Genomic DNA, 10,639 nt, shown 5'->3' with positions numbered 1-10,639 from the left:
CGCTAGACTGGTACCCCTCCGCTCCCGCGCCCCTGCGCCGCAGCCTCCGGACTGTAGGGGCCGCTGCGGCGCCGAGCTTGCCGAGCGCGCTGGGCCGCTCTCTCCTGCAGGGGGAGACGAGGCGCAGGAGGAGAGGCGGAGCGCAACGGACGAGTAGAGGAGGTGACCTCGCGGCAGGTGAGCGGCGGCAGGGCCGGGGTGGCTGGGCGGCGGGCCGGCGGGCCGGCGGGTGGGGACAGGGCGGCCGCTCTACAGCGCACTCGACCCTGGCCTTGGAGGGCCCGGCCGCCCTGCGGACCTCGCTCCCAGGTGCGTGGACTCGGCGGCGTTCTCTCAGGCCTCCCGAATCCTCGCCTCTCGGTGGGCGCCCTGAGCCGGGTCTGGGAGATCTCTGACCCCACCGGGCGCGTGTCCCGCCCCATCCGTGGACACTTCCACCGCCAGAACCCTCCCATTTCCTGGACAGTTTCTTGGTATCCCAGCTCACCAAACTTCCTAATTAGGGGCAAGTGGTTTTGTAACTGTTTTCACGTGAGGTGCCTCTTTCCTTTTTAACTGTGTTTAGTCATGTGTTCCTCCTGCAACACAATGTCTGGAACTTAACTGAATGCAGTTGTTTTGTTTTGTTTTTTTCTGGAGCCTTCAAAGGTATCTGTCTTTGAGTAATAGCCAGATGTAGTGTGGGTACCACACTATGGGGAGGGCAGCGGACCCAGATAGTACTTTACACCTCTCAGATTGTAGGCAACAACCGTTGTTGTTCCCAAAATCTTTCTCCTTTTTCTAGGTACAGTAAATTTCAAGAGATGGAAAGAGATTTTTTAATAGCGTTTTTTACCTTAAAAACAGCAAATACAGAATTTATCTTTAAAATTTAAGTGATTATAATTTTATGTTTCTTAAATCTTGTAATAACTTACAAATGCAGAGTCTTATCAATTTAGGAGTAAGGTGGGGTGAATGGTGGTCTAGGGGTGGGCTGGAAATTGAGAGACCTGGATTATCTCACTCTCCCTTGGGCAAAGGCAATCTCTGTGGGTTTAGATTTCTTTGTTTAAAAAAAGGGGATTGGATTCGATGGTGAAGGTGACAGTAGCTACCAGTTATTGAACATCTGTTTTGTCCTTTAAAAAATGTTACTTCATTTAATCCACATAGTAATTCTATGCCTTAGATAATATTATCCCTTTTATAAAGGTGCAGACTGAGGCTTAGAGAGGTTGTCACTCAAAAACATACACCTAATCCGTAGCAAAGTTGGCATTTGAGGCTATGCTACAGTCCCTCAAGACAAGTCCTCTGATTCTGTCCCACACTTGCTTATTCTAATTCAGATTATTTTTAAGGTGTCCTGCCCCAGACTTCAAGTGATTTTCTTAAATATTAAAATAGTGTGGTATGTGGAACTAAAATAACAAGTACATTTATATCTCATTAAAGTATTTTGTCCATTTTATAATTCCCTAAGTCTTAAAAACAAGGCTTTGATTATTGCTGACATGCCTTCTCTCTAATGTTCTATGATTCTGATAATTTTCTAAATTTATCTTCTACTGAGATGCTTATTTCAAAAATGAATATCTGAAGATTGAGGTTTTCCCCCAAAGTAACTCAGGTTCTTTATATCTTGGTCTAATTTTTATGTCATGCCAATTTTATTTCACTGAATTGTTTAATGTCAGTTGCCAAATATATTCTGGATCATCCTGCAGAGTAAGAGTTTTACTAAAGGAGAGAAAATCATTCAAAAATGACTGTTCCTGACTCGGCTTAGGAACATCTTTGTATAGCCTCGCACAGTGTGCATTATTCATTCCAGGGGAGCACCATTCTCACTCACACTTTAGGATGTGAATGACCCTTGTGGCATTGGTGCAAAGAGTCAGTCCTTTACCTTTGTTGCTTCCTTTTCCTATCGCATATTGCCTTCACCAGAGGGTGGGCAGAAGAAAAAGGTAAAGAACTTTTTACCAGGAGGGACATATGAAGTAAATGCAGTTTAGTTTAGATCTTTTTTTTTAATTTTTATTTTATATTGGAGTATAGTTGATTTACAATGTTGTGTTAGTTTCAGGTGTACAGCAAAGTCATTTGGTTATACAAATACATATATCCATTCTTTTTCAGATTCTTTTCCCTTATAGGTTATTACAGAATATTGAGTAGAGTTCCCTGTGCTATACAGTAGGTCCTGGTTGATTATCTATTTTATATATAGTATTGTGTGTATCTTAATCCCAAACTCCTAATTTATCCACACTCCCACCTTTCCCCTTTGGTAACCCTAAGTTTGTTTTCTATGTCTGTGAGTCTGTTTCTGTTTTGTAAATAAGTTGATTTGTATCATTTTTTTAGATTCCACATATGGTATTTGTCTTTCTCTTTCTGACTTACTTTGCTTAGTATGATAAGCTCTAGGTCCATCCATGTTACTGCAATTGACATTATTTCTTTCTTTTTTATGGCTGAGTAATATTCCATTGTGTATATATACCACATCATCTTTATCCATTCACCTGTTGATGACATTTAGGTTGCTTCCGTGTCTTGGCTATTGTAAATAGTGCTGCAATGAACATTGGGGTGCATGTATCTTTTCAAATTATTGTTTTCCTCCAGATATATGCCCAGGAGTGGGATTGCTGGGTCATATGGTAGCTCTATTTTTAGTTTTTTAAGGAAACTCCATACCGTTCTCCATAGTGGCTGTACCAATTTACATTCCCACCAGCAATGTAGGAAGGTTTCCTTTTCTCCACACCCTCTCCAGTATTTATTGTTTGTAGACTTTTTGATGATGGCCATTCTGACCAGCGTGAGGTGATACCTCATTGTAGCTTTGATTTGCATTTCTCTCATGATTAGCTATGTTGAACATCTTTTCATGTGCCTATGGGCCATGTGTATGTCTTTTTTGGAGAAATGTCTATTTAGGTCTTCCACCCATTTTTTGATTGGGTTGTTTGTTTTTTTGATATTGAGCTGCGTAAGCTGTTTGTATATTTTGGAGATTAATCCCTTGTCAGTCGCATCGTTTGCAAATATTTTCTCCCATTCTGTAGGTTGTCTTTTCGTTTTGTTTATGGTTTCCTTTGCTGTGCAAAAGCTAAGTTTAATTAGGTCCCATTTGTTTTTATTTTCATTACTCTAGGAGGTTGATCCTTTTGGATTCAAAAAGATATTGCTGTGATTTATGTCAAAGAGTGTTTTGCCTGTGTTGTGCTCTCAGAGTTTTATAGTATCCAGGCTTACATTTAGGTCTTTAACCCATTTTGAGTTTATTTTTGTGTATGTTGTTAGAGAATGTTCTGATTTCATTCTTTTACATGTAGCTGTCCAGTTTTCCCAGCACTACTTATTGAAGAGACTGTCTTTTCTCCAGGAGGGACATATGAAGTAAATACAGTTTAGTTTAGATCTTTTTTACAGGCAAGTATGAAAAATTCTACTCTCTTCTATTTAAAAAAAATTATATACAGTTTCTTTTCATGAATTGATAAGGGAACAACAAATGGGTGATGGAAAAATGAAGAAGAAATAAGAATGGGGGCACCTGGACAGATTGCACAGCCAGGTGGTGGCCCTGGGATACCTGATTTATTGAGTGTTTTACAGGTGGGCCCACACAGAAACTAATCACCAAATTACTTTGCCAGGAGCAGTTCAGTGCCAGGTTCCCATCATCCTTGCTGGGTGGGTGGGTGGGTGGGTGTGTGTGTGTGTGTGTGTGTGTGTGTGTGTGTGTGTGTGTGTGTTTAATATTTATTTATTTGGCTGCGCTGGGTCTTACTTGTGGCATGCGGAATCTAGTTCCCTGACCAGGGATCGAACCCAGGCCCCCTGAATTGGAAGCGCGGAGTCTTAACTGCTGGACCACCAGGGAAGTCCGGAGATTCCCCTTTTAATGCAGTAAATGAGGGTCCTCGCTTACAAATAAACATATCTTGAAAGCAAGTATATCTAGAGATTGGTCAGTATCATATACAAATAAGAAAGTGCTAGTTACCTGCAGTGGGAAAAAAAGAGTAAGGGAAGAAGTGGGAGAAAGTGATGGGGAGACTTAGGAAGTTCTGATGGATGTGTGCTAGATGTTAACTGTTGTCTTAGGTCCTGCTGATTCGACTGGTAATGTTGGAATAGGTTGTTGCTGTGCTTTGAACTTACGGTGCTGCAACTTTTTTTTTTTTTTAAATAAATTTATTTATTTATTTATTTATTTATTTTTGGGTGTGTTGGGTCTTCGTTTCTGTGCAAGGGCTTTCTCTAGTTGCGGAGAGCGGGGGCCACTCCTCATCGCGGTGCGCGGGCCTCTCACCGTCGCGGCCTCTCCCGCTGCGGAGCACAGGCTCCAGACGCGCAGGCTCAGTAATTGTGGCTCACGGGCCCAGTTGCTCCGCGGCATGTGGGACCTTCCCAGACCAGGGCTCGAACCCATGTCCCCTGCATTGGCAGGCAGACTCCCAACCACTGCGCCACCAGGGAAGCCCAGTGCTGCAGCTTTTTAAAATGGAATTATATTAGCTCTGCACTTGAAAGTAGCTGGTCTGCTTTTACTGCTAGATTAAAAGTTTGCTTTTGAAATAGAGACTTGTTTTCCCAAAAAGCACTGACAGTTGACACATCTGTGAAGAAACAGCTAAGGTTTTGCATCTTACATACTTTATTTATTCAACCACCACATCTTGAATTTCTGCCCCAGTCATATTCCTACAGCTCTGTGTGCCGGGCATGTGAGGAGATGCAGAAGAACCTTCTCTTACATGAAAAAAATGTTCTGCTCTGTTCTGTTCTTATATATCACAAATTCTTACCTACTAAGGCCCTTTTTGGCCTCAGTAATCTGTTTCTTTTTACTTAAAGTACAGAAGGTTGTTAAAAATTCTTTACTTGTTTGATCAGTGGCATAAACAAGTTCATGCAGTTTGGGAAGAACTGTTGTAACATCTTCAGTGACTGTGGCTCATTAAAGGAGAAGCAGCAATAGAACTGAGCTGTCTTATTCCAGGCCTAGTAAAAGAATGACGTATAATGGAAAATATTATTTTCATACATTCCCCAAAGTATCACAAACAATGGAAATTGTGGCATATTAAATCTTTTTAAATATAGTGTAGTAGGTAACTCTTTAAATTGTAAAAGGCCCTTTCAATAAACATTTGCAGTGGTTTCTAGCCCAGGTGTTCTTTAATTGTCATTTCTGGCAAAGAGTTTAACATAAACAGTTTAACATAAACAGAATGTGGATGTCTAGAGGTTGCAGTATAATAAATACTACCTTGATTGCTTATTTGCTTGATTCGTCACAAAGCAAATGTAGGTTCGGCTAAGGAAAGAGGAGACCAAAGAATCTTGCATGTGTATATATATAAATATTAATATATCTGAGAGGCTTTAGAGGCTGTCTTCCAGGTTATAGTCCTCAGTAAGGTCCCCAAATAAAACTTAACTCGCAACTTTTAGTATGCGCATTTTTCTTCAGTCGACAGTTTCAAGAAGTTCATGTAAGAGACGGGCATGTGAGTGGACCCCTGGTTCTGCAGAAAACGTTGGATTTTTTTGCCAACCTTGGGCATGATGAGTTTCAAGCAAGTGTGTGCTGGCTGAACAAATTTCAGGCATGTTATGGAATGATTCAGAAGTTGTCTGTAGTGAAAAAAAACACCGTTCAGTAGAGAAAACTAGTAACTTGAATGCAGTTGAAATTTTTAAAAAATTGCTTGTTACAGCTTGAATGATGTTTTAAATGCTGATGAAATAAGTGTTTTACGAGTTGTTACCTCATATACTTCGTGTCCAAGGTAGACTTCGCAGAAGAGGTAAACAGAGGTTGATGATTGCTCTATTCTGCTGTAATGCATCGTGGTCGGAAGAGATGAGACCACTTGTCATTGGCAAGTCAGCTAACCCCCAGGGCTTCAGAAATGTTTATTTGCTCCCCAGTGATTATGAAGCCAATACACATGCCGAAAGTATGGGAGGTTTATTTAATGAATGGCTGAGAATGGTTAGCAAGGGGATGGAAGGAGTGAAATGCAAGATCCTCTTGCTGATGGACACCTGCTGTGCCCATAGCACACTCCTGTGTTTGGATCACACATGTGTTGAGCTTTCCCATTGAATAATCAGTATGTTTTGAAAAAACTGAACTCCTAACTTTCTCCATAAGTAATAAAGTTGCAAAAATATTGTTTTTATAAAGACTATAAAATGGAAGACTTAAAGAATACTTGAATAAACAAAGCCCCAGTGAGTGTTTAAATGTGAGTGTTTGACTCTCATTTCATAACATTTACTATATGATAGGGTTCAACATTTCCCCCGAAGAATTTTATTATATTGTCATCAAGTTCAGCCTTTCTTTGGAAGGTGTCTTTCCCTGCCTTCTCCCTTGCAACTCTGCCCCCCACCACCCCAAGCATTCGGTGGCAGGAATGGTAGGAATAAGCTTTTGCCTAATAGTATCTAGAAGAGAAAAATATTCACAAAGTGATGACATTCCAGCTGGGAGAACCAGAAGCCAAAGGACATACTCGGCTCTAATAGGATAAATTCTGAGTAATTAAGAGAAAAAAGGGTATTCAGATTGAAGAGGTAGCATAGTGGTTGTTTCCAGAGAGTGGCTGATAGGCAGAGAGGGAGTGGGGACTGACAGCTGCTCACCCTTCCTGTCTGGTGCTGGTGCTGGGGTGGCCGGTGGAGGAAGGCAGAGGGGGTGGGAGAAGTGGAGCAATGGAATGCTCCTGTCCTGAAAGGGCTATTGGAAGGTGAGGAAGAGTGAAAATGGAAGGAAATTAAGAAGGTGTGGATAACCCACCGGCCACTTCCACCCTTAGCACCCCCTTCAAATAACAAGATACAGTGTGACTCAGACCAACAAACAAATTATCTAGCCTCCTGGAAAAGTAGGAAGACAATTTTTGCATACCTCACTAGTTTGGTCTAAGAGATGAAAAATAAAATAGCCATTTTACCAAGCAAAACCTGAAGTTCCATTTACAAAGTATGTGTTATACAAAGGAAGAAAATAATTTACCATCACTTTTGGTGGAAAAATGGACTGGAATTCAAAAAAGAATGAAAACAGAATCAGTTTCTTAAAGAGCATTATCAAAAGAACACAGTCTGGAAGGGAAAAAACGTCTCTCATTTTATTTTTAGGTACTAAATCATCATTAGTCAAGATGTCTTCAGCACCTGAGCCTCCAGCCGTTAAAAAGGAGCCACCCAAGGAAAAAGACCTGGGAAACCCAGGGCTCAGAGGGATCCGCACCACAACCTTATTTCGAGCTGTGAATCCAGAGCTCTTCATTAAACCTGTAAGAAATGCATCCAGGATAAGACTTTTTTTTTTTTTAATATTTATTTATTTATTTGGCTGCGCTGGGTCCCAGTTGCAGCATGTGGGACCTTTAGTTGCTGCATGTGGGATTCAGCCCCCTGACCAGGGATCGAACCAGGCCCCCTGCACTGGGAGCACGGAGTCCCAGCCACTAGACCACCAGGGAAGTTCCCAGGATAAGACTTTATGTTCAATTTAACTAGGCTGTCAGAAATAGAAAGTTCTTATTATTTGATTTTATCATGGAAGACCTCTCTGTGAATAAAAAGCAGGTGGAAGGAAAATCTTAAATGCTGTTTCACTTAATACACATATAAAACTAATTATTTTGAGGACATTTGGAGAATTTTAATGGAAAATGGTTGGATTTTAATGGATTGACTTTTCAAATTCCCGTTTAAAATTTTATTTTACTATCTGCGTTAATTTTAAGGAAATTTTTATTGTTTGATCAAGTATTATTAAGTAAATAAGATCTTCCATTGAAACAAAGAAAACAGACTGAAAATCTGATCATTCTTATAGTCTACAATTCCAGGCTTTATTAATATTTTAACCTAGGGGGATACTGCAAACATATCTTGAAAAATTTCAAAACATGCATTTGTACACTGTTAGGGAGTTAGCTAATCATTTGTATTTTTGTAGCAAGTTATTGAATATATTTGATATGATAAATTTTACTTTTTTAAAAACTCAAATCATACAGTGTACTTAAATGTATTGAGTGTGATTAGAATTTTAATAACATAGTTGCCAGTATAAGCTAAATAGTATAAGCTAAAGTTAAATAGGTCAATTTAACAATCAAATAATTAAATCAAGATAGAATGTTTTAAAAACGTTGAACTAATGTATTCTTTTTTTTGTATATATAAATTTATTTATTATTTATTGGCTGCGTTAGGTCTTCGTTGCTGCACGTGGGCTTTCTCTAGTTGCGGCGAGCAGGGGCTACTCTTCGTTGCGGTTCGTGGGCTACTTTTTGTTGCCGTGCCTGGGCTTCTCATTGCGGTGGCTTCTCTTGTTCTGGAGCACGGGCTCTAGGTGCACAGGCTTCAGTAGTTGTGGCACGCAGACTCAGTAGTTGTGGCTCGCGGGCTCTAGAGCGCAGGCTCAGTAGTTGTGGCTCACGGGCTCTAGAGCACAGGCTCAGTAGTTGTGGCGCACGGGCTCAGTTGTTCCGCAGCATGTGGGATCTTCCCGGACCAGGGCTCGAACCCATGTCCCCTGTATTGGCAGGTGGATTCTTAACCACTGCGCCACCTGGGAAGTCCCTAATGTATTCTTTTAATTGCCAAATACATTTCAAGAATTGTAAATTTAGGGCTTCCCTGGTGGTGCAGTGGTTAAGAATCCGCCTGCCAGGGCAGGGAACATGGGTTCAAGCCCTGGTCCGGGAAGATCCCACATGCCGCGGAGCAACTGAGCCCGTGCGCCGCAACTACTGAGCCTGTGCTCTAGAGCCCGCAAGCCACAACTGCTGAGCCCATGTGCCACAACTACTGAAGCCCATGGGCCTGGAGCCCGTGCTCCACAACAAGAGAAGCCACCGCAATGAGAAGCCCACACACCGCAACGAAGAGTAGCCCTCGCTGCAACTAGAGAAAGCCCGTGCGCAGCAACAAAGACCCAACGCAGCCATAAATAAATGAATGAATGAATGAATAAATAAATAAAATAAGAAATATTTAAAAAAAGAGTTGTAAATTTAAACTGCTCTGAGGTTTGACCTTTATTTTTTTGATGATTAAGATTTGAAATAATAGGGGCTTCCCTGGTGGCGCAGTGGTTGAGAGTCTGCCTGCCAATGCAGGGGACACGGGTTCGAGCCCTGGTCTGGGAAGATCCCACATGCCACGGAGCAACTGGGCCCGTGAGCCACAATTGCTGAGCCTGCGCTTCTGGAGACTGTGCTCCACAACAAGAGAGGCCGCGATGGTGAGAGGCCCGCGCACCGCGATGAAGAGTGGTCCCCACTTGCCGCGACTGGAGAAAGCCCTCGCACAGAAACGAAGACTCAACACAGTCATAAATAAATAAATAAATAAAAGAACGTGAATTTCTTTAAAAAAAAAGATTTGAAATAATAGTAATACAACAGGTATGGTGACAAGCAGAAAATAAAATTTAAAAAGCTTTTAAAAAAAAATATTCAGAGCTGCATCACTTTGCCTCTTAGGGTCTTGGATTTTACAGCAGCAAATCAAGGTTATTATAGTAACATTTCTCTTCCAATCACTAAATTTCTTGAGGTAATAGAATAAGTTCCCAGAGAAGAGCGTGTATATTTTGCTGTGCCTGGTATATGACATGAAAGGGTTTCTGCCAGTTATCCATGAACTCAGGTGAGAAGAATAGCATGTATACTTCATTCCTCACTTCCTAATAAAATTAACTAATTTAAGGTTTGCAAGTGGGAAGCTTGGGCCCAGAGAAGTTAAGCAGCTTTTCCACATCACACAGATAACACTGAAAACTCTGAGCACTGGACCAGTTTTCATGCCTCTCGTTTCCCCCTCACCTCTTCCAGCCTCACCTTCCTAAAGGTGAAGGTCGGAGATGTCCCAGCTGTGGAGAGAAGAAGCAAGAGTCTTCTATAGTCTCTAAATTATCAGGAGTTGAGTTAATTGAATAAAGAACTGGGTAAATTTTTATAAATGAAATTCATACCATAGGAATGCTGGTGTGGTACTAAAGCCTTGGCATGTCAAGAGGAAAGTGCAAGAGATACTTGAGTCTCCTCAAATGATGAGTCTTAATGAGGTCTTACAATTTTTTTTCTTTGACAGAACAAACCTGTAATGGCTTTCGGATTGATAACCCTTTCACTTTGTGTGGCTTATATCGGTTATCTACATGCGACACAGGAGAATAAGAAGGACCTCTATGAAGCTATTGATAGTGAGGGACACAGTTATATGAGGAGGAAAACATCTAAGTGGGATTAACAGTGCTGGTTACTGCAGATGGAGCTTTACTGGGGACTCTGAAACCTTCAGGTGAAGATTAGCGCCACACAGTGTCTTGTTTCTTGTTCTAGAAGACGCTACTGAGGAGGAAGGATGGCGGCTGCAGCCAGGCCACTATAGTGAACGTTGTCCTTTCAAAACCGTAGCCATTATCGCATTCTTTTTCCACAGAAAGAGCTGCTCAGTATTTTTCCTTGACTAAATCCTCTTGTAAAAGTGCCATGAGAATGGAAGTCACTTTTGTGAATTAAGTTCTATATAATAAAAAGTACCGATGCTCTTAAATTTACATGGTATTTTTTTTTTTTACATGGTATTTTTAACATTT

General features: G+C 41.2%; 1 protein-coding gene across 4 annotated transcripts; it reads left to right on the top strand.

The window, feature by feature from the left end:
- The first annotated feature begins 91 nt into the window (after positions 1–91).
- SMIM8 (small integral membrane protein 8) lies at positions 92–10,600 on the top strand. Of its 4 annotated transcripts, none has more exons than XM_082406048.1 (4): positions 142–177; positions 3,333–3,429; positions 7,159–7,316; positions 10,132–10,600. In XM_082406048.1, the coding sequence occupies exons 3-4, from the start codon at positions 7,182–7,184 to the stop codon at positions 10,288–10,290; spliced, it is 294 nt and encodes a 97-aa protein (XP_082262174.1). In that variant the 5' UTR covers positions 142–177; positions 3,333–3,429; positions 7,159–7,181; the 3' UTR covers positions 10,291–10,600. The 4 variants fall into 4 exon arrangements, with proteins under 4 accessions (XP_082262172.1, XP_082262174.1, XP_082262173.1 ...); XM_082406049.1 differs by lacking the exon at positions 142–177 and adding an exon at positions 289–309; XM_082406046.1 differs by lacking the exon at positions 3,333–3,429 and having other exon boundaries at positions 92–177.
- The last annotated feature ends 39 nt before the right edge of the window (positions 10,601–10,639 follow it).

The sequence above is a fragment of the Balaenoptera borealis genome (assembly GCF_965194805.1).
Source record: "Balaenoptera borealis genome assembly, chromosome: 9".
NCBI lineage: Eukaryota > Metazoa > Chordata > Mammalia > Artiodactyla > Balaenopteridae > Balaenoptera > Balaenoptera borealis.
This window is presented reverse-complemented; position numbering and strand designations above follow the sequence as displayed.

Excerpts from the sequence above, each read along its gene's own strand:
- SMIM8 (XM_082406046.1), top strand. The coding sequence starts at position 7,182 with ATGTCTTCAGCACCTGAGCCTCCAGCCGTTAAAAAGGAGCCACCCAAG. Across the intron at positions 7,317-10,131 it reads CAGAGCTCTTCATTAAACCT|AACAAACCTGTAATGGCTTT; the intron begins GTAAGAAATGCA and ends TTTCTTTGACAG.